At 41.8% G+C, this 23,440-nt stretch overlaps 1 protein-coding gene across 12 annotated transcripts in view; it reads right to left on the bottom strand.

Moving 5' to 3' along the window:
* The window catches only part of LOC117186604 (cerebellar degeneration-related protein 2-like), a 400,431-nt gene that overhangs the window by 199,335 nt on the left and 177,656 nt on the right, over positions 1-23,440 (bottom strand). For 10 of the 12 annotated variants that reach the window (XR_004471587.1, XM_033387594.1, XM_033387593.1 and 7 more), the window contains exons 4-5: positions 3,176-3,324; positions 2,931-3,114 (exon numbers count right to left, since the gene is read on the bottom strand). Coding sequence is in view for 11 of the 12 variants with exons in the window: in XM_033387594.1 (XP_033243485.1) it covers positions 2,931-3,114; positions 3,176-3,324 (333 nt within the window). In the remaining variant the exon portion in view is untranslated. Of the gene's footprint in view, positions 1-2,930; positions 3,115-3,175; positions 3,325-8,264; positions 8,422-23,440 lie in introns of those variants that run through there. The other 2 variants (XM_033387595.1, XM_033387607.1) reach the window with 2 other exon arrangements.

Genomic DNA, 23,440 nt, shown 5'->3' with positions numbered 1-23,440 from the left:
GCGAGAATGTTTAACATCATCCGCATACATAAGTACTTGAGAGAATGTTAATACTGAAGGCAAGTCATTAATAAAGAAGCGAGGATGGGTGTGCGGACGTTCTACGCTTACTGTTTACGAAGTTGTAAAACTGTTTAGGGTCCTGAGAAAAACGTATCCTGCATCGAGATAGGTAGTTCTTATAGCATTGAGCATTAAGAACTGAAAAGTTTGACCGAGCTATTACATAGCGAGAGTGAGAAGTAGGAGAACCCACTTCTTGAAATTTTTTATAAAGTCTTGATTTTAAGTTTTTTAGACTGGATAACTCTTTGATAAACCAAGGGGGTTTTCCAGATCTAATCGGACAAGAAAGCGGGACACAAGAATCAAAAAATGTGCCACGAACATTGTAAAAAATGTTTGTGCCTTTTATGACATCAGTGCACAAGTACAAAGCGGACCAATCAAAATCCCTAATGAGGTTATTAAGCTTCGCAAACTCGGCTTTACGAGTTTATTGAAATATCCGAAGAAGGTGGGATATACGAGCAAGTAATGAATATAGCGAAAGCGGGTAGAATCAGTTTTACACACAGGAATTCCAGTTCCTGTTGAACTTGGACTGTGAATTGTTCCGACGTGAAGTAAGAGTCCACTGCAATTAGAACCCCCCCTGCACATCGAGACGAACGGTCCTTTCAAAAAGTTGTGTACCGAACTGCCAAAACCTCGGAACTAAGAATGTCCGGCTTTAACCAGGTTTCAGTAAACACAATAACGTGGGAAGCAAATGCAACACTATCCCGGAAAAGAATGCTGAGCTTATTACATTCTGATAGGTCACTAAAAGAGAAGTTAGTTTTTTGGAAAAGTGGAAGCAAGACGGGAAGTTGAGGAAGAGGAAGTTGAGGTTGAGGGTGGCACACTGGAAAGATTTGTAAGGAATATGGGGGGCCTATTCTTCTTCTTAGCCTTAAAATCCTTCACCACCAAATGCTCCGGCCAAAATTTGGCGGAGCAAATGGTGTCAAATTGAGTTGGGGAGAAGCTTATCTTAAACGAGGCTATCTCCCTGGCATAAGAGAAGTTTAATTTCTCCACCTTTAAACCCACGGCTTTTATTTTGCTTTGAATGAAAGCAATTACATCATTAGATGTGAGGTCAGGGGCTAGCCGTGAGACAAAAACTTGTCGTTTTGGTGGGACTCCCACCAGTGGTTTGGGCACCACAGGCCTAGTACCTGTGGTGGCAATATCCGGAGGTCCGGAACGTCTATTTACTGGTGGGATCGGGATGGACGGGACAACTAGCGAACTTGCGGACACCACGGACACGGACGCTGCAGACGTACTTGGCTGCACATTCTCCGAGGCGATGAATTCGGCTACCGAATCTGCATCGCCAACAGCTGTCGTTGCCCTTGGAGTGGCAAACGAGATCAACTGCTGCACACTTGGAGTGGTCGGAGTCAGTTTTTCGGCGGCGCACGGCTGAGTGACGGTTGGCACTTGCAGATCCCGCGGAGTGACCTTTTTACGCCTCGGAGACTCATTCAGCAGTTGCAGACTGCCATATTGAGATTCCATGGCTAGGAGCCGATCGTATTGCTTTTTAAAGCCAACGGTCAGCTCCTTAAAGCCCTTCCGCGTCTGCCTCATGAAAGCCACCATGTCTTTCTCCACCGCACGGCATGCCTCGCAACTGTAGTGCAAACCATTACGCTTTGAAATGGCATCACCCACAAGGCCAGAAAATCCAGCGCATTTTGCGTGCACTACGCTGTCGCAGAGCCAGCAGGGGATAATCGACTGATCGTGGGTGATCTGCTTTTTGCATGATTTTTTGGCACATACAACAGAAAACTCCATAATAAGAAATTTTAGCAAAATTATAATCAAATAATATTTCAGAGCAAATGGCTATTAAACCAGTGTGCCAGACAAACTCTAATAGGAGGAGAGGAGAACAGTTGCAGCAGCAGCTAATGAGAGAGAGAGAGAGCTACTGAACAGAAAGTTACGAGAGCGAGAGAGAAAGAACAGTTATTTAAGTTTAGGTGATAGGGAGAGAGTGATAACACAACAAAAGCTACCAGACGAGAGCGGACTGCAATGCAATGTTATGCGTACTCACTCACTGCAACAACACTAACACGACAAGGCGACGCCGAAAAATAAAAAGTTAAATAATGTTTTAACACAAATCAAAAGGCATGCACTCGCGGAATAGAATAGGTTTCCAGATTGTTGGCTGGTTAGGAAGTTAATTAAAGTTTATTTAGGAAAACACCGGCTCTTTATTCAAAACAAAAGGAAAAAATGCGGAGCGCAAAACAAAAACGCGTCTGATCACTACGAAAGAGAACGAAAGATCTCCCGGTTCTCTGCGCTCTCACGATCCGCACGTCGCACACAAGTCTTAGCATGTAGCATGTAAGAATCAGTTACGTTTTTTCCTATTTTTAATATGTCTTAAAGATAAGGAACCAATTACCTATTTTTGCATACGATCAATGTCTTTTTTCACACGGTTTTTTCAGTAACTAATTTACCGTGTAAAAACAGAATTAGGTGTATCCAAATGTGCTCAGAAAAGCAAACTCACGCTATTGCTGCACATACCTGGCCCAGTCAATAGAGTTACGCGTCGCATCAAAACGTTTATAAAACATACAACGAAGACTTATATATCTTTTCGTATACCATGGTACTCTATAAGAGCCATGCACTCTTTTGAATAATTTGACCAATAGTGTGTACAAAATTACTATAAGAAGTGTCAGCACTCGGATCCAGAGAACAGAACAGTTATTCGGTGGTCTGATAATCGCGTCTCTAAAAGACTTTGTGTTTCAAGAGAAATATCGTCAAGAATATAATATGTTACCTGCAAGGGTATCTAAATGTTCGAACCCCAAGGCTAGGATTTTATTCTGGTTTTGGCATACCTTCTTATTGCGTTGGTCACTGTGATCGCCAATTTTTTTATCAGTAAGAGGCATGCTGCTATTAAGTTCTTGTTGCAACCGATCACTTTTCCGTCTCTCAATACTAAGGGCCTGTTTTGATTCGTTTAGCAGTTGGCTGAGCTCTTCGCAGCGAGATTCTAATATTTCAGTGTTGGAAGATATCCTATTTATAAAAATACTAGCTTAATAGACAAAAAAGCTTTAGAGTACTTAAAAAATCTTACGTTTTAATTTGCTTTTTATCGGAGTTTTTTTCGATGATGAGGCGTTGGTTTGCGCGTTCTAGGTCCTGAATACCTACTTCCAGCTGTTCGTAAACTTTAAGCCGAGAATCGTTCACTTCCGTCATGGCATTAATATGCTTACGAAGATGCTGAAAAGAAAAAAAATACATTACACAAAAAAAAATATCAGTTGTAACTAGATAGAAAGGCATACACGAGTGTCACTAACCTTCAACCAAAATTTAGATGTCGGTGTCAGAAATATATACACCTAGCGACAAAAAAAGACCGCACTCTGATATTTCATGCAATTTTGACTTCTCCAGCATGGAGTTACCCCAAATGTAATCCGATTCGTTAAATTTTTTTGTTTGTCGATAAATTAATCATATAATTCATATTCATACAATTAAAAACAAATTTTTTTCCAAATAACACTTTTTTCAACGGTCATTTAGTAATTTGATCAAACGAAGGAGAAGAAGTCAGCAAAATTATAAAAACGGTTTCTTCAACAAAAACTAGATTTTTTTCCAATAGGGTATTTTGTTTTTTACAAACCTCAAACCAAACTTCTTCTACAATTTCTACTAACTCAACCATAGTTTTTGGCTTAGACATTCTCTATCGGATTGAGATCGGGGCTGTTACCTGGACAACCTAAGAACTTGATGTCCAATTCCGCCTTTAAATGTTTATCTGTCTTTGAAAAATAGTCGAAAATAGCAAATTTCAAAGAATCATTTACAGAGCGCGCTTGATGAAAAGGTGCAGAATCTTCCTGGAGGATGGAATCTTCTTCTATCTTACTAACAGATTCCATAATGGAGACAACTCCACTGCGAATAATTTCTTCATACTTTTTTGCATTCAACATACAATTTGGATGGATTTCATCCGATTTGAGGTCAAAGTTGAAAGATACGCTATTGGGCCAATAGTTCCTTTTCAGCTATACTATATATCGCTCTGATCGAATCTGATCGATCTATACAAAAGACTCTTATACCTCCCATGCTGACATCACACCAGTGAAATACATTAGCGGGCAGTATTTGAGTCATGTGCCGAAGCTACATGTACCTGATGTACGTTTCACTCTTTGCCAGATTTAAAGATTCCTGAAAGACTATTGAATAAATCAAGTTTAGGTTTGGTGTTGTGATGTGATGTACCTTTTTCAGGCTAAGGTAAGCTCAGTCACGTCCAGGGGTCAATCCACAAGAAACTTGTAGAATATATGGAAATTTAAAGGAGACGTCGGGGTTGGCCTGTTGCAGAGAGGATGGATCGGGGCCTGGGCGAGAACCGCTCGTGGTATGCGTTGTACGGGGCACGGGTGGGTGTAGAGTTGGGGGAAATGACTTACGCGGTTGATATTATTAAGATAGTTTGATTTTGGACTTTTATTATAAATACTTTTAGCGCTTTCTTAGATTGGTACAACGTCTGTACTCGCAGCCGGGTTTCCACGTAAGTGGTCTTCTGGTTCGGGCCGGCGTCCGACTTGTCGGATTTGCCGTTAACGCGAGCTTTCGCGGTGTCATCTTTTCATGGTTTATGAACCCGGAAGACTGCACCTGACCGATCGCTTGGTCTGGAGTGGGGGAAGTCCGCGTGACCGGGTATGATTAGTCGGCTGTTTGTGGGGTCTGCGCGTGTGTGGAGAGGGTGTTCTTAGAGTTAGGAGGTACGTATGGCGAATAATATATGTATTTTTCTATGTTGGGAGAGGCGTTGCAGCGAAATCTTTTAGGGTCGTTACAGTGTGAGTGATCAGTACGTTGCAACGCATTTAAATGACAGAAGAAGTGCAATAATTAACTTCTGTCAAGTTGAATTGAGAATAAATCATGCGCGTAATCAACGTTGAGTTGTTAGAGTTAACTCATATTTCCGAAAATTTTTGGGTTCCGAAAAGACATCGTTTCCGACTCCCTGGAACAATGAACCACGCATGCTGTATGTCTAAGGCGATTATACCTTAAAAATATATATTTTTCGAGAGAAGTTTAAGTTGGCAACTCGACTTGGTTTCGGTCAACATTAGCTATTCTGGATTGCCAAATCTGTATTTTCAATTTATATGCGAAATGTACAACTATAAAGAATTTGTTCCAAAAATTCCAAACGTCGTTTTAAAAAAGACTTGCAGCCATTTGTGTTATTTGTCTGATGAACATATCACTCTTGCATTGTTTGGCAAAGCAAATTAATATTCTACATCACAAAAAAAATTTAATCCGATTCGAGCGATATATAGTATAGCTGCCATAGGAACCATTAGCCAAATACCGTATTTTTCAACTTTGGCCTCAAGTCGGCGCCTCAAAAAGTTATCGAATCGGGGTAAGAATTTATATTTTATTGTTTTATACCAAAAGGAAAATATTTAGACCCTGATACCTTGGATTCAGATTCATTTTTTAAATATAGCGCCAATAAGCGCAACCCTAATGTGCACACCGGGCCAGACTCCCGGAGATGACCTTGGAACAAAAAAAAAGGCGACTCCTCAATTGAAGAGGCAGCGCTCGCAGGAGACGCCTGGACCGGTGGCAAAGCGCTCCAGAGTGCTGCCCAATATCTCCTTTACGCAGATTGCTAAGGAAAGGACGCTGACCTCTTGAGCTCCTCGATAAAGACCCAGGGCCATCACCAGTCTGCAAGGAGGAGTCAAGGTGTACAAGTGTACAAGGAAACAAGGTCTGTGGATAAGCGTTGTGAAAACACGGTGGCGAGGCTAGAGCTTCAAGGGTACAGCTAAGACTGATGTCGTCCTATATGGCTCACAAGAAAAGTGATCCTCCTCCTAACGATCTCGTTCGCAAGCTCCCTAGCGACAGCGAGATATCGGACGCCGGGGTACTAATAGGCTGCGACGCCAACGCTCATCACACCCAATGTGGGCGCTTGGACACAAATGTAAGGGGTGAGTCACTCTTCAGCTTTATCCTTAACTCTAATGATTTGCAATTGGGGCAAAAGTAGGGTCTTTTATAATTAAAAATCGAGTTGGAAAGTCCTAGAGGACTATTTCTTCTCTGACCACAGGTACATCCAGACGGTACTATCCCTCGAGAGCCCAAAACCTACTAACCATTTTAACCCAAGGAAAGCCAACTGTCAAAAATATAGTACAGCCCTGGAGAAACTAATCCCTTCTAAAGCTTAAAAATGCCTTAACACGAGGGACAACCTAAACCGTCTTTCTAACAGGTTCCCGGAAGCATGAAACAAAGCCTTCACGGCAGAATGCTCTTCTAACAGACAGAGGGGGAAAAAGAAGACCACTTGGTGGTCAAAACAAATAGACATGCTTAGCAGAAGCTGCAGGATTCTCTTCAAAAGCTCTCTTGAGCACAAGAGCTAATGAGGAGACTCTCTGGGCGGGCAGACTGTAAAATCAGTCTAGCACTATCCAAAAAATAAACTAGGAAAGTAAAAAGTACTTCCAGGCAAAAATTTTTCTCCGAAATTGAGAATACGTCAGAGGCCGCAAGACTTCGTAAGGTCCCCTCAAAAACTACCCCCTCGGTGGGGTACCACAAAAGGGACGATAGTACGTGGACCAACTCCAGTGAGGAATCGCTGCACGTTCTATTCAATACTTATTTTCCAGGGTGCACAACCATCGAGCCGGCACATCTCCCAAGAGACGGCTTGGTAACCTTGGTGGAATACATCCTCACAAAAAGGAACAAAAGCTGGGCTTCAAATCGTTTAAATCGGACATCAACTGGTTACAATGTATCTTCAGGAAGATACTGGAAGTATGTACAATACCAAAAGCTTGGCTTGAGGCAAAGATAGTCTTCATCCAGAAAGCAGGGAAAGCCTCACACTCAACCCCAAAGAACTTAATACAAATCACCGTCTTTCCTTTTCAAATCTATTAGTCCTCAGTTTTAGGCAGATGCCCAGCATGCCGACCGAAAAGGAAAGTCCACGAAAACGGCATTTCACGAAGAAATCTCGATGGTAGCATATGCGGGACGGGAACATCATCGATATCAACAGAGGCAACGCGCAAGGTGGTGTCCTGTTTCCTCGTCTGTGGAACATAGCAATCAATAAGATTCTATGCGACCTTGAAGGCTGGGCTGCAAAGTGGTGGCATACGCGGACGACGTTGCAATTATCTTCTCGGGGAAATACCCCCAAACACTCTGTAACTTAATGACCGCAAAGCTTGCTCGATTGTCAGAATGGACAGAATCGCCTGGAGTGGGAATAAATCCCTCGAAACTCGTGTTATTCACAAATAAATACAAGGTCCCGCCCCTCAACCCCCCAATACTTACTAGATCGAAGCTTCATTGGAACCTGAATGTCAAATATAGAGTGAAGAAGGCAACGACAGCACACTATACATGCAAAAAAGCAATATATAGCAAACTTCCTTTGGATACAATCAATACACGCATCTAACAGACAACCTCTCACGAAAAACGGTCAAGAGCTATCACAGCTCTTAAATTCCATACTAAATCATATTTTGACCGTTTTTCGTGCGAGGTTGTGACAGGTAAATCTGTATAGAAGCCAAACGGCTCTGAAGCGCGCCCTTTCTGCGCTTGGGTAGACTGGTAGACTTGGGTAATAAATAGTTCAAAGAACATAAAAAAAAATCTCGGGAAAACTGAGGGATATATTTTTGTAAAGTCCAGTCAAAGTTGAAAAACTGCTCACTCAATATTAGAATAATTTTCCATTTCGCGCAACCTCTATTATGTTGGTTATGAATGAATATGCAGGCTAGTATTTCTACCTTTACCTGTCTTTTTGACCATGATTTGCAGGCAAGAATTAGAAGTAACTCCAATTTTAAAGCTAGCATATACCATTCCGCGAGAGGGACAATCTATTGACAACAGCACGCCAGCCACCGAAATACAAAAGACTAGGAACAAATTATTCAAGAACAATTCTTAGACAAACTATCACTGCAGGTGGACTGCCCCAAACATGGATTTGAAAACGATGGAAACTCATCACTGACATTCTTTGAGAAAAATGAAATTACTGCAGAAATAACTAGATTGGGTGTCATTTTAAATATTTTAAGCTGCAAAGAAAAAATAAATACCCGCAAGTCTGGTGAATATGCCTCGAAGACTGCAGAGCTGTTACTGGATAAATATCCTGAAAAGAAGCTAACTCCCACGCTTCATAAAATTCAGCCACATGGTCAAATTTTAATTGAACATCAGAGCCTACCAATTGGAGAGATGTCAGAGGAAGCCCTGGAAACAAGAAACAAAGATTACAAAAAATACAGGAATATGAATACGTGCAAGACATCACGAATTAAGCAAAACCAAGACCTTTTCAACATGTTGGCGGCCTCTTCAGATCCATATATTTAATCCATTAGATATGTGAGATTACAAATTAAATCGGCAAGTAGTAATCCTTCAGAAATGATAAGTTTATTAGATATTCCTCCCACTAAACAGGAAGAAATTTTGGGATATACGTTTTATAGTGAGATCTAACAGGAGTGCGGATACCAAATTTGGTTGCTCTAGCCTTAATAGTCTCTGCGATTTATGGAAGCCCCAGATTTTCTTCCTTTGCGTGGGCGAAATTTTGAGACCAAACGGTCAAGGTCCGATGTCACAAGAATGTGGAGACCAAATTTGGTTGCTCTAGCTCTGGCTAATTATACGATCTGGTTCAGATTTTACACTCTAGAACATATAGTCATCCTCTACGATTCTCCGTTTTCTGTTTTCTCGTATCTTTAAAATTGTGGATGCCACAGATTTTCACCCTTTGTGGGGGCGGAAGTGGGCGGGGCAAAGTTTTGAAATATACTTGTAACAGTGACATATCAGTTCGGATCAGAAGTTCAGATATAAAATGTCGTTGCTCTAGCTCTTATAGTCTTTGAGCACTAGGCGCTGATAGGGACGGACAGACAGGGCTCAATCGACTCGGCTATTGATGCTGATCAAGAATATATATACTTTATGGGGTCGGAAACGATTCCTTCTGGACGTTACACACATCCACTTTTACCACAAATCTAATATACCCCAATACTCATTTTGAGTATCAGGTATAATAAAAAATAATATTTTTTAGTAAAAACACCATTAAAAGTACCTTATCGATAAAAAAAATTTATCATTTTACATAGAAAAATATGCACCGGCATCAAAGTTCAACTTCAACCCATTATTTTGAAGCTTTTAGACATTTTAGCATAATGTTTTTAAGCAGATTAAATTTTGAAAGATTTTTCTTTCAAATGCAGTTTGTTTAATGAAGATATCTTTATTTGTTCAGAAGCTATTAATTTAGCAAGCTGAAACGGCAGAATGCCCCACTGTGCGCCGCCCTAGGCATCAGTGGAGTTCTTCGCACTACTCCAAATGATGAGCTAAATGGCATCCTGTGCTTCCAGAGCCTTGACATTGCAGGAAAAAAACGCGCAAAAATGGCAGCAATACGTCTTAGAGACTCCACTGCACACAGATCCCTCATCCAAACTAAACAATAGAAATATCGTCTCAAAAAAACGGACTGCCAAGTTCCAGAGAGTGCACAGATAATCAATCATCCCTCACAAAGACGAATGGCTCGAGGAACTACTGGGCCGAGATGGGGCCATAAACATCTTCACAGATGAATCGAGGCTGGACAATTAAGTCGGAGGAGGACTTTACTCCGAACAGCTAGACATTCGGCACTTTTTCAGGCTCCCTGACCACTGTAGTGTCTTTCAAACGGAGGTCATATCAATCAAGGAAGCTCTGAACTGCCTTCATGCAGCTGCCGCTACGGCAACTCGAATAAACATTTATAGTGACATCCAAGCTGCGATCAAACCGCTAAATACGATTTCCTCGAATATAGCAGACGAATTGACCCGATCCGCTACTACAATTCCAAGATAAGGAGGATATTCGTATGCCAATGGCCACCTGGATGCTTATCACAAACGAGCAATACAAGCTACTAATAGACGACAGGTGGCAACTAGTGTCACATTGTCGCATAGCTCGGCAAACGTGGCCGACCGTAGACAGAAAACGCACCTCTGAGCTCTGCAAACTTGGCAGAAAGAGGTGCAGCGTAATCATACGTTCCCTCCCAGGACATTGGCGCCCTTCCTAACCGATATTTCAGAAATGTCTACATTGTGTCCCAGGAAGATCGCAAACTTTGTAAGAGCTTCTGGATAGGGTACATGTTGAGACAAAACCCCACATTGCAGGAAAAGGATGATTGTCCAAAAGACACTGAGGCGCAGGAGAAACTAGTCCACGCGCAGTTCGTCGAAGCCCACGTTCGATGTCGCTGGAAGGCTGAACGGAGTCAAGATCCTCAAATGCAACGATTACCCAACGCGGCAATGGCTGGTGCAGAAGCTGCCCCAGTTGGAAGCTCTGTGGGAGGGGACCAGGCTGGAGGTTTTAGACAAGGTGCTGATCCCGTCTAAACGAAGGTGCTCTTCCTCATTGTTGTCCAAGGAGAGCGAGCAGTGAAGCTGCTGCAGAGGCAGAATCTAGACGTGCAAACGGTAGACTGGAGGGTTCTGCATGCCGGTAGCCGTTCACCCAATGAAGGGGGCGAGCATGTGATCCTTCAGATCAGCAACGAGGCAGAGGACCTGCTGTATCCGAAGTTCGGGAAGACGGCGTGGAGCGTAGGTAGTGTCTACCTACGTCTTAAAAAGCGCAACCCCGAAGATAAAGGTCTGGAGACCATCATGGAGGCCGCCCAGGCTGGAGGGTTCTACATGCTGGTAACACATTACCCAACGAGGGGAACCAGCAGGTGATCCTCCAGATCAGCAAGGAGGCAGAGGACATTCTGTATCCCAAGATCGGGAAGATGGCGTGGGGCATCTACCTACGGCTGAAAAAGCGCCACCCCGAGGATAAAGATGCACACACCCTTCAAGCAGGCGAGGTCGAGAAAGACCTAGGTCTGGAGACCATAGTGGAGGCCGCCCAGGGTCTTGCGCTGGACTACTCGGAGGAAGAGGAGGACGGTAACCTGACAATTATAGTCAACCCGTCGTGTGAGGATGAGTTAGCCACCCATGGCCACCCGGTCCATAAAAGGCAAGATAGCGTCGGCGGAGCTCCTCATTGCCATGGAGCAAGGGCCTGCTGACATAGCTTTAGTCCAGGAGCCGTGGATTGCGTCAGGCAACTCTGTGGCTGGACTAAAGTCCCCAAATTACAACCTTCTCTACTCAACATCGGTAAGCAGTAACAGAACCGCCGTACTCGTACGGAAGGGCATCCAGGCTCATCTTATGTCTCATTACAGCACGGCTGACCTGACGGTAGTGATGCTGGAGAGTGAGGAAAAGCCCCTGATGGAAGCTACCTACTACATGGCACACGACAGGCCCGCAACACCGGAAAAACTTAGGAGTCTGGTGACAGAAGCCGGCTCCAAATATCTCCAACTTCTCACTGGCGCAGATGCCAACGCCCATCACAATGTGTGGGGAAGCCCCGACATCAATGATAGAGGTGAGTCACTCCTAGACTTTATCTCATCCACTAACGTAGACGTAGCAAACGTGGGGGAGGAACACACCTTCGTAGGTCCCACCTCGTCAAACGTGCTAGACCTAACTCTCGTCACGGGAAAGAGTACTTTGGTATCTGACTGGAGAGTCCTCGAACGACCATCCCTTTCAGACCATAAGTACATTCAGTTCAAGTGCGAACTCGAACACTCTTCGAAGATAACAGTCTATAGAAACCCCGGAACACAAACTGGGTAAAGTTTAAAGAGACAGTTACTTCGAAGCTCGTGAATCCGGACTCAGTGAAGTCGGCGGAGAATATAGAGAAGTCCCTAAAGACCCTATCCAAGGAGTTACTGGATGCCTATCGTGCAGTCCCTCAAGAACAAAGAAGAGGTCCAAGCCACTCTGGTGGAACCGAGATCTTTCTCTCCAAAGGAACAACCTCAAGGAATTTTTTTTTTAGTTGCTAGGAATTTAATATTAAAGGGGGCACAAAATTAATGCTTTAAGTATACATACATGTAGAGGTAGAGGTATACAAAAATTTTGTTTATATCAAAAGATTGTTTACACATTTAAACAGGATAATAATCGGTATAATAATCAATAAAAATATATAATAATAATAATAATAATAATAATAATATGTATAAAAAACTTGATTTGTGTGGGTAGTTTTTTTAAGATAGGGGTTAATATTTTTTTTCTTATTTTTGTTTAGCTTTTTTCGTTTGTTTGTTTTTTGTTTGTATAAAGACAACTGCTAAAAACATTGAGAAACATGCAAATTTGTTGTAAAATAATTACGCAAACTGATGAATATAGATGTATGAACAAATGCTATATAATCGGCGTACAATATTTGATATGTCCATCAGAACACGGTTTCCCGGACTCTGCCTTCGGAATCTTCGGAACTTCAAATACGTATAAATATACATATATATATATATATGTACATTTGCCAAAGCAAAGCTCGTAAGTACATATGTGTCGGTGTTGCTCGACTTAACATTTAAAAACCATAAAAGGAAAATTACATATGTATAATTGGTTGAATTAAAATTACTAAAATTGACGAAGTGTGTTTTGTTTTGTTTAGCTTTGTTTCGTTAAGTTTTCACTTAATGATTGTTTGAAAAGTTCTCTAATCAGCTGTCGTTGTTGTTCAGTTAGTTGTTGTTTTCTTTTCTTTTTGGTTGTTGTTTGTTGTTGTTTCAGTGTGGTTCTTGGAATCAACGTATGAACGTGCAGAATACCGCAATGCGCGATCTAAAATTGTGTGATGTTTGATTACGTTTGATACGTCTGTTACGTTGTTGCTCTACGTTACGTTACGCTACGCTACGCAAGTTACATTTTGTCAAGAAAGTGCAGCGAAAATGCAAATAAAGCAAAAAAAAGAATGATCCTTCGGGGCTTGCCCCTGGATCCAAGAGCTGTCGTTGTTGTACTCTTCCGTTTTGTAGTTGTTTTTTACAAGGATTTGCCTTAAAGTAATACTATCAAAAATAGTACCATAGTTAAATGTTACGTGTATTTATAAGATAATTCTTTAAGATCGCCAAACAAGCGAGCGAAGAGATCGTCAATGAGGAATGCAAAATCGTACTTAGGAGCTACAAGAAGGAAATACGCAAGACATAATGAAACTCGTGGAGGAACTTCTGTTCCAACATTGAGAAAGTTCCTGAAACCGCTAGGCTCCGGCCACATAGTACATAGTCAATTAAAACTAGATAACGGACAGTGGACAGAGGGCAGTAAAGAAGCCCTAAAAGCACTAATGGAGACGCATTTCCCTGGATGCACCGAGGTCACCGACGCCAAAGAGCATCAGGACCTAGCAACCAAGGAACAACACCCCCCAACAGATCTGTTAACCACAAAGACCATAGGCCTTAGACTCCTTCGCGGGCGTAAAAGCACCAGGACTGGACGGGAAATTCTTAGTCATAACACAACCAAAGAGGTTATCACCCCATGGATCTCAGCAATATACCCAGATGTCTACGTACGGGCTATATCCCTATCCAATGGAGAACCTCGAGAGTTGTCTTCCTTCCAAAGGCAGGAAAGTGCAGCCACGTGAGTCCCAAAGATTACAGACCGATAAGCTTCTACTAAAATCACTCGAAAACCGTATGATTTACACATCAGGAATGAGGTAGGGGGACTGATGTCAATAAACCAATATGCCTACACCAAAAAGAAATCGGTGGGGACGGCACCATACTCGTTAGTAGCCACCATCGAGAACGCAACAATCAACCTTTGGATCAAGAACATTGTTAAGACCTTAAAAGAAAAGTCTAGACATTTGCGAGTTGAGTTGTAAATTCAAACTAAATTTTATTCTTAAAATCAGAGCCTTTATATGTGATTTGAGAATGAGGTAGGAGGTACAATTTTGTATTCTATAATTATCGTTAGACCTACGCAAAGGATACATTTTACTGCGGTCTATTTGAGTGCTTGCTTACATTAGTGTTATTTTAAGAATGCATTGGTTAAGTGTTTTCCCTACTTGTGTTTTGTTGTAGTATCTTTTGATGGGCTACAGATCTTTGTTTACACCCGAACTGTCATTACTTATCTACTTTGTGTGATTTTTTTAGAGATCCGTTTTTTGGATACATGAGTGAATGTGTACAATAATATGTTAATGTTTGAACATTCTGCAAGGGGCCGAAAGTGGCATGGTTTCGACGATAATATGTTCATGTTTGAACATTCTGCAAAGGGCTAAAAGTGGCATGGCTTTGTATTTTGATTCTTGTTAACCCTTTTGTGTACATTTTCTTTATAGCTATAATTAGAAGTACAGATAATTATTTACAGTCAATTACAGTGGGAAGGGAAGTGCTATCGTTTGTAGTCTTCGTGCTACTTTAATTCTTCTTATGGCATAGATTATTAATAATCACCGATAATCAAGGCCGCATGTCCAGATACATGATGGAACTTAAGTCCTTTTAAATCATGATGACCTTCTTTTAACAATTTTAGTTCGTGTCTTAACTTATCCATTTCTTCTGTATGGTTAATTAATGTTACTGTTAATGGATTCCAAACTATTTTTGGTATTTTACTTATATAACTTATATAAAAGGATGAAATTGGCTCGTAGCTTTCTGTTTGAATACTGTGATGAGGTACTAGTATTTTGTCATCGGTTCGCACAGTACAACCGTTTATTATTGCTAAAATTCCTTGTTGCGGAAGATCAATTAGTTCTTGATTTGAGTTACTACATTGAATTCTAGCATTAGTGTTTACTGGAACTTTGAAGAGCCAACTAACCTGCCTTTCTAAGTCGACCCATAATGATCTTGTCTCTGCTATCTTCCTATACACGCAATTTGAATTACCTTTTACTACTACGAGTACTTCTGGTCTCTTTTGGAATCATTCCTGAGTCTTACTCTTCTGACTCAATTCCAGCCAATGGACAATAGATTTTAGTTATAGGTCATTTTATCAACCTATCTTGATGTTTTATAGTTACTACTCTGATTTTATCCTCCCTACCTTTATATATTTCTTTAATTTTTCCTAAGGGCCATCCAGCTGGGTGACAGGTTTCATTTTTATACCCGATACTCAAAATGAGTATTGGGGTATATTAGATTTGTGGTGAAAGTGGAAGTGTGTAACGTCCAGAAGGAATCGTTTCCCCCCCATTGATCTGCATCAATAGCCGAGTCGATTGAGCCCTGTCTGTCTGTCCGTCTGTCCGTCCGTCCGTCTGTCCGTCTATCCGTCTGTCCGTCAGCGCCTAGTGCTCAAAGACTATAAGAGCTAGAGCAACGATGTTTTGGATCCAGACTTCTGTGATACGTCACTGCTACAAAAATATTTCAAAACTTCGCCCCGCCCACTTCCGCCCCCACAAAAGACGAAAATCTGTGGCATCCACATTTTTAAAGATACGATAAAACCAAAAACGCAGAATCGGTGAGGATGACCATATCTTCTACAGTGCAAAATCTGAACCAGATCGTATAATGATTATAGCCAGAATCAAGAAAACAATTTCATTCTTTCTCGCTCTGTCTCTCTCTAACACACAGGTTTCATGGTCGGTTTTGTCAATTGCAAAATATGAGTTCAAGGATCTCAGAACCTATAAGAGCCAGAGCAACCAAATTTGGTATCCACACTCCTGTGATATCGGACCTTGACCGTTTCGTGTCCAAATTTCGCCACACCCTCTTCCGCCCCCGCAAAGGACGAAAATCTGGGGCATCCACAAATCTCAGAGACTATTAAGGCTAGAGTAACCAAATTTGGTATCCGCACTTCTGTTAGATCTCACTATAAAACGTATATCTCAGAATTTCGCCCCACCCCCTTCCGCCCCCACAAAGGACGAAAATCTGTTGCATCCACAATATTGCACATTCGAGAAAACTAAAAACGCAGAATCATAGATAATGACCATATCTATCAGATTGCTGAATCTGGATCAGATCAGATCATTTTTATAGCCAAAAGGAACAAACCAATTTGCACTGGCTACGCAGCGCCCGACGTCACGCTCAGACTGATTTTCTGTCTCTCTCGCACGCACTCTTTGTCGTGTCGTTCAATATTAGCGGCGTCTGCCGGAGGAGAGCCATACTGACTAAGTATCGGGTATAACTGTAGAGTTGCGGTGTCCGCAGCAACTCACAACGTTCCACCTCGTTCGTACTAAGTTTAATATTTGCCCAGGTTCTTCTAAAAATATTGGAACATTGCGACCCACAATAATGAGAGCTCTAAGGTTTTGATAGCCACCATTCCTTAACCTTACTTTTATAAGTGCTGTGGCTAAGAACGCTTGTTCTTTTGTCAAGCAAGTGTTAACATTTTCCCTCTTTTCGTAGGGAATATGGAGCATCGTATGATGAGGTTTTTTACAAATCCCACATAAAATTTCAGATAAGCATTTCTTATACATATCATGCCTACAGCATTTTGTGCAAAGGCGCTGTTTTTTAATAAACTGGCCTCTATCTATCAGACTCATTCCCTTAAACTTATAGCAGTTAATTATGCGGACAATTTTCTTTTATTTTACCATATTGCACTACCTTTTTTAATGGTTTCCACTCTTTATCCTGCGACGTGTAAAGAGAAGTTTACCGTTGTTCTAAAAATTCCATTACATCTGGCAATGCTTGGATCTCTTTTGTCCTTTTCATATGACTTTCATATAATTGTAAGATATCTTTGTTGAATTTTTTCAACACTATGTGCGCGAAATTCACATCAACTTCTTCTGTTAATTGTGACTTTAATTTGATTAAATGAATTGACTCATTTATAGAATCAGAAAACCATTTAATATGTTTCGCTGAATCGTGATCTAGCATTCGTAAGTCTAGTAAACGATTCAGCTGATCCGAAAAAATTTTTCGTTTATTTTCATACCGCTTGGTCAGCAATTCCCAAGCGGCATTATAATTCTGCAACGACCCAGTTATAACCTACCATACTCCGTGCCTCACCCTTTATCGCGATTTTCAAATAATTGAATTTTAGAGATGTACTTAGACTATCTCTGTTATGAATTATTTCACAAAATATTTGTGAAAAGCCGTCCCACACTTTTCCTTCGCCCGAGAATGTGCGTACTTCCACTTTCGGAAGATCAGGCAAATCGATATCTTCTTTTTTTATCGTTGCCCCTTTAGTATCCATGCTGTTTCCCTTAGCTACGATTTGCATCCTAACTTCTAGGTTGCTTAACATGCTTTGAATATCAAAGTCCAACTCGCCGATCTGCTCGTTGAAGCTGTCGTTTGTTTCATAGCTATGATAAAACTCAATTTTTGAGCTCAGTTTTACTGAGGAACTAAATTTTTTCCTTTCTCATTGTACACTCTCCCAGTTTAGACTGATCAAACCTCTGCATGGTTTGCTCTAAATACGTCTTCAGGTTTTCCACTATTCTGTCGGTTTCCTCAGACACTTTTTCTATGCTATTGTCAATTTTGGGCTCTATGTCTTCCTTCAAAGTTCCAGTCTCCACTGATTGTAACTTTGTTATTTCTACCTTCCCTTTCGTTAGGGTTTCATTATTTTTTGACTCTACATACTTTTTATGTATGTCCTCTATATTTGTAATCATTTTTTCGTACTGCTGTCTCTTATAGTAGTCATGATCGACTACTCCATATGCTAACACTGCAGAATTATTGCCTGTAACTTTGTTTTTAAGGTCTCCTAACCTTTGGATTACATCGCTGGTCAAATGACCAGCTCCCTTGCTATCGTGGCTTGAGCCTCTAATAGCTTAATTATTTGTTCCGACAACATCTTAGTTTAATTTTTTTTTTGTACTTACTTACTTAATTGGCTGGCAAAAACCCTCTAGCTGAACCCTCCACGAGGGTGCCGGCTGGGCAATGGACACTGCATTATCCCGGGCGAGGATAATGCACTGTCGCTTGCCTTGCCCGGGGTAATGCAGTGTCTAGCTAAGGCTATGGTCCATCGTCTTCCCGATCTAAAGTCGGGGGAACTGAACCAAGGCCATGGCTAGAGGTGCCTGGCGGCCAGGCATAAAACGCTAGGGGGTGGTCCCCCCGAAAAACATTAACCGGTATGGACCTTCGGGCCAAATATGGAGGTAGATAAGGAGCAAACACGGGTTGGGATGTCAACCGAAACGTCGGTGGAAAGCGTGACTGCTACCACCGGCGGGCACGGGGAGGAGCAATCCTCTCTGCGTGTCGCCAGCGGTCACACCTCGGGCATGGCGGGAGCAGGTCATGTCAGTTGTAATACTACTGCCACAAAAACGACGCGTTGCAAGGTGATGCAGACTCGGACCTGGAGAGCGTGCTATCCCTTAGCAAGACCGAAGAGGAAAGCCTTCTCCGCTCGCCGGAACCAGGTACCAGCTCCCTCCGTAGGGAAGGGCCGAAGCGTTCCAGGGAGGGGATGAAGGCAAAAGCTCAGTATAAGGCGGCTCTCAAGTTACTGAGCCGGCTCCAGGGCAAGGCGGATATCTCCCAAGAGGAGAAGTCCAAGCTAGCCTGGGCTGAGCAACGGGTACAGGAGGGCCGCGAATACTACGCGCAGTTGCCGCAGATGAAGGCAACAAACGGTGGATTCGCCAACAAGGTGGAGGAGATGTTGGCCACCAAGAGGCAACGCTCGATCGAGAGTGCTGCCAAAGACACTCCGGCGAGCAAGCGGCAACGTGGGCCCAAGGTGGCCACCCCCCAGCCGAAGACGGAAAGCCGAGGCAGAAGGCCATGAGCTAGGTGTCCAAGAGACCTCTCATTGTGGCCTTGATCGATCGCAGCGATGAGAACGGGAAGATGACGGCGGCGCAGTGGAAGTTAGTCCACGCGCAGCTCGTCGAGGCACTGTTCTCGCGAATGGAGGAGGACCCTAGCGCTCCCATGCCCACGTTCGATGGAGCGGGATGGCTGAACGGGGTCAAAATCCTCAAGTGCAATGACGACCCAACGCGGCAGTGGCTGGTGCAGAAGGTGCCCCTACTGGAAGCTCTGTGGGAGGGGGCCAAGCTGGAGGTGGTAGACAGGGAGCTGATCCCGTCCATACCAAAGGCGAAGGTGCTCTTCCCCATTGCTGTCCAGGGGGAGCGAGCACTGAAGCTGCTGAACTCAATCTCCATAAAAGCAAGGTAGCGTCGGCGGAGCTCCTCATTGCCATGGAGCAAGGGACATAGCTTTAGTCCAGGAGCCGTGGATTGCGTCAGGCAACTCTGTGGCCGGAATAAAGTCCTCAAATTACAGCCTTCTCTTCTCAACATCGGTAAGCAGGAACAGAACCGCCGTACTCGTACGGAAGGGAATCCATGCTCATCTTATGTCTCATTACAGCACTGATGACCTGACGGTGGTGATGCTGGAGAGCGAGGAAAAGCGCCTAATGGCAGCTTCCTGCTACATGGCACACGACAGGCCCGCCCCGCCGGAAAAACTTAGGAGTCTGGTCACAGAAGCCGGCTCCAAAAATCTCCAACTCCTCATCGGTGCAGACGCCAACGCCCATCACAATGTGTGGGGAAGCCCTGACACCAACGATAGAGGTGAGTCACTCCTAGACTTTATCTTATCCACTAACTTAGATGTAGCAAACGTGGGGGAGGAACACACCTTCGTAGGTCCCACCTCGTCAAACGTGCTAGACCTAACTCTTGTCACGGGAAAGAGTACTTTGGTATCTGACTGGAGAGTCCTCGAACGACCATCCCTTTCAGACCATAAGTACATTCAGTTCAAGTGCGAACTCGAACACTCTTCGAAGATAACAGTCTATAGAAACCCCGGAACACAAACTGGGTAAAGTTTAAAGAGACAGTTACTTCGAAGCTCGTGAATCCGGACTCAGTGAAGTCGGCGGAGAATATAGAGAAGTCCCTAAAGACCCTATCCAAGGAGTTACTGGATGCCTATCGTGCAGTCCCTCAAGAACAAAGAAGAGGTCCAAGCCACTCTGGTGGAACCGAGATCTTTCTCTCCAAAGGAACAACCTCAAGGAATTTTTTTTTTAGTTGCTAGGAATTTAATATTAAAGGGGGCACAAAATTAATGCTTTAAGTATACATACATGTAGAGGTAGAGGTATACAAAAATTTTGTTTATATCAAAAGATTGTTTACACATTTAAACAGGATAATAATCGGTATAATAATCAATAAAAATATATAATAATAATAATAATAATAATAATAATATGTATAAAAAACTTGATTTGTGTGGGTAGTTTTTTTAAGATAGGGGTTAATATTTTTTTTCTTATTTTTGTTTAGCTTTTTTCGTTTGTTTGTTTTTTGTTTGTATAAAGACAACTGCTAAAAACATTGAGAAACATGCAAATTTGTTGTAAAATAATTACGCAAACTGATGAATATAGATGTATGAACAAATGCTATATAATCAGCGTACAATATTTGATATGTCCATCAGAACACGGTTTCCCGGACTCTGCCTTCGGAATCTTCGGAACTTCAAATACGTATAAATATACATATATATATATATATGTACATTTGCCAAAGCAAAGCTCGTAAGTACATATGTGTCGGTGTTGCTCGACTTAACATTTAAAAACCATAAAAGGAAAATTACATATGTATAATTGGTTGAATTAAAATTACTAAAATTGACGAAGTGTGTTTTGTTTTGTTTAGCTTTGTTTCGTTAAGTTTTCACTTAATGATTGTTTGAAAAGTTCTCTAATCAGCTGTCGTTGTTGTTCAGTTAGTTGTTGTTTTCTTTTCTTTTTGGTTGTTGTTTGTTGTTGTTTCAGTGTGGTTCTTGGAATCAACGTATGAACGTGCAGAATACCGCAATGCGCGATCTAAAATTGTGTGATGTTTGATTACGTTTGATACGTCTGTTACGTTGTTGCTCTACGTTACGTTACGCTACGCTACGCAAGTTACATTTTGTCAAGAAAGTGCAGCGAAAATGCAAATAAAGCAAAAAAAAGAATGATCCTTCGGGGCTTGCCCCTGGATCCAAGAGCTGTCGTTGTTGTACTCTTCCGTTTTGTAGTTGTTTTTTACAAGGATTTGCCTTAAAGTAATACTATCAAAAATAGTACCATAGTTAAATGTTACGTGTATTTATAAGATAATTCTTTAAGATCGCCAAACAAGCGAGCGAAGAGATCGTCAATGAGGAATGCAAAATCGTACTTAGGAGCTACAAGAAAGAAATACGCAAGACATAATGAAACTCGTGGAGGAACTTCTGTTCCAACATTGAGAAAGTTCCTGAAACCGCTAGGCTCCGGCCACATAGTACATAGTCAATTAAAACTAGATAACGGACAGTGGACAGAGGGCAGTAAAGAAGCCCTAAAAGCACTAATGGAGACGCATTTCCCTGGATGCACCGAGGTCACCGACGCCAAAGAGCATCAGGACCTAGCAACCAAGGAACAACACCCCCCAACAGATCTGTTAACCACAAAGACCATAGGCCTTAGACTCCTTCGCGGGCGTAAAAGCACCAGGACTGGACGGGAAATTCTTAGTCATAACACAACCAAAGAGGTTATCACCCCATGGATCTCAGCAATATACCCAGATGTCTACGTACGGGCTATATCCCTATCCAATGGAGAACCTCGAGAGTTGTCTTCCTTCCAAAGGCAGGAAAGTGCAGCCACGTGAGTCCCAAAGATTACAGACCGATAAGCTTCTACTAAAATCACTCGAAAACCGTATGATTTACACATCAGGAATGAGGTAGGGGGACTGATGTCAATAAACCAATATGCCTACACCAAAAAGAAATCGGTGGGGACGGCACCATACTCGTTAGTAGCCACCATCGAGAACGCAACAATCAACCTTTGGATCAAGAACATTGTTAAGACCTTAAAAGAAAAGTCTAGACATTTGCGAGTTGAGTTGTAAATTCAAACTAAATTTTATTCTTAAAATCAGAGCCTTTATATGTGATTTGAGAATGAGGTAGGAGGTACAATTTTGTATTCTATAATTATCGTTAGACCTACGCAAAGGATACATTTTACTGCGGTCTATTTGAGTGCTTGCTTACATTAGTGTTATTTTAAGAATGCATTGGTTAAGTGTTTTCCCTACTTGTGTTTTGTTGTAGTATCTTTTGATGGGCTACAGATCTTTGTTTACACCCGAACTGTCATTACTTATCTACTTTGTGTGATTTTTTTAGAGATCCGTTTTTTGCATACATGAGTGAATGTGTACAATAATATGTTAATGTTTGAACATTCTGCAAGGGGCCGAAAGTGGCATGGTTTCGACGATAATATGTTCATGTTTGAACATTCTGCAAAGGGCTAAAAGTGGCATGGCTTTGTATTTTGATTCTTGTTAACCCTTTTGTGTACATTTTCTTTATAGCTATAATTAGAAGTACAGATAATTAGTTACAGGGTAGGGAAGTGCTATCGTTTGTAGTCTTCGTGCTACTTTAATTCTTCTTATGGCATAGATTATTAATAATCACCGATAATCAAGGCCGCATGTCCAGATACATGATGGAACTTAAGTCCTTTTAAATCATGATGACCTTCTTTTAACAATTTTAGTTCGTGTCTTAACTTATCCATTTCTTCTGTATGGTTAATTAATGTTACTGTTAATGGATTCCAAACTATTTTTGGTATTTTACTTATATAACTTATATAAAAGGATGAAATTGGCTCGTAGCTTTCTGTTTGAATACTGTGATGAGGTACTAGTATTTTGTCATCGGTTCGCACAGTACAACCATTTATTATTGCTAAAATTCCTTGTTGCGGAAGATCAATTAGTTCTTGATTTGTGTTACTACATTGAATTCTAGCATTAGTGTTTACTGGAACTTTGAAGAGCCAACTAACCTGCCTTTCTAAGTCGACCCAAAATGATCTTGTCTCTGCTATCTTCCTATACACGCAATTTGAATTACCTTTTACTACTACGAGTACTTCTGGTCTCTTTTGGAATCATTCCTGAGTCTTACTCTTCTGACTCAATTCCAGCCAATGGACAATAGATTTTAGTTATAGGTCATTTTATCAACCTATCTTGATGTTTTATAGTTACTACTCTGATTTTATCCTCCCTACCTTTATATATTTCTTTTATTTTTCCTAAGGGCCATCTAGCTGGGTGACAGGTTTCATTTTTATACCCGATACTCAAAATGAGTATTGGGGTATATTAGATTTGTGGTGAAAGTGGAAGTGTGTAACGTCCAGAAGGAATCGTTTCCGACCCCATAAAGTATATATATTCTTGATCTGCATCAATAGCCGAG

This window comes from Drosophila miranda, chromosome XR (assembly GCF_003369915.1).
Source record: "Drosophila miranda strain MSH22 chromosome XR, D.miranda_PacBio2.1, whole genome shotgun sequence".
Lineage (NCBI taxonomy): Eukaryota > Metazoa > Arthropoda > Insecta > Diptera > Drosophilidae > Drosophila > Drosophila miranda.
Note: the sequence above shows the minus strand (reverse complement) of the source record. Positions and strands in the feature narration are given on the sequence as shown.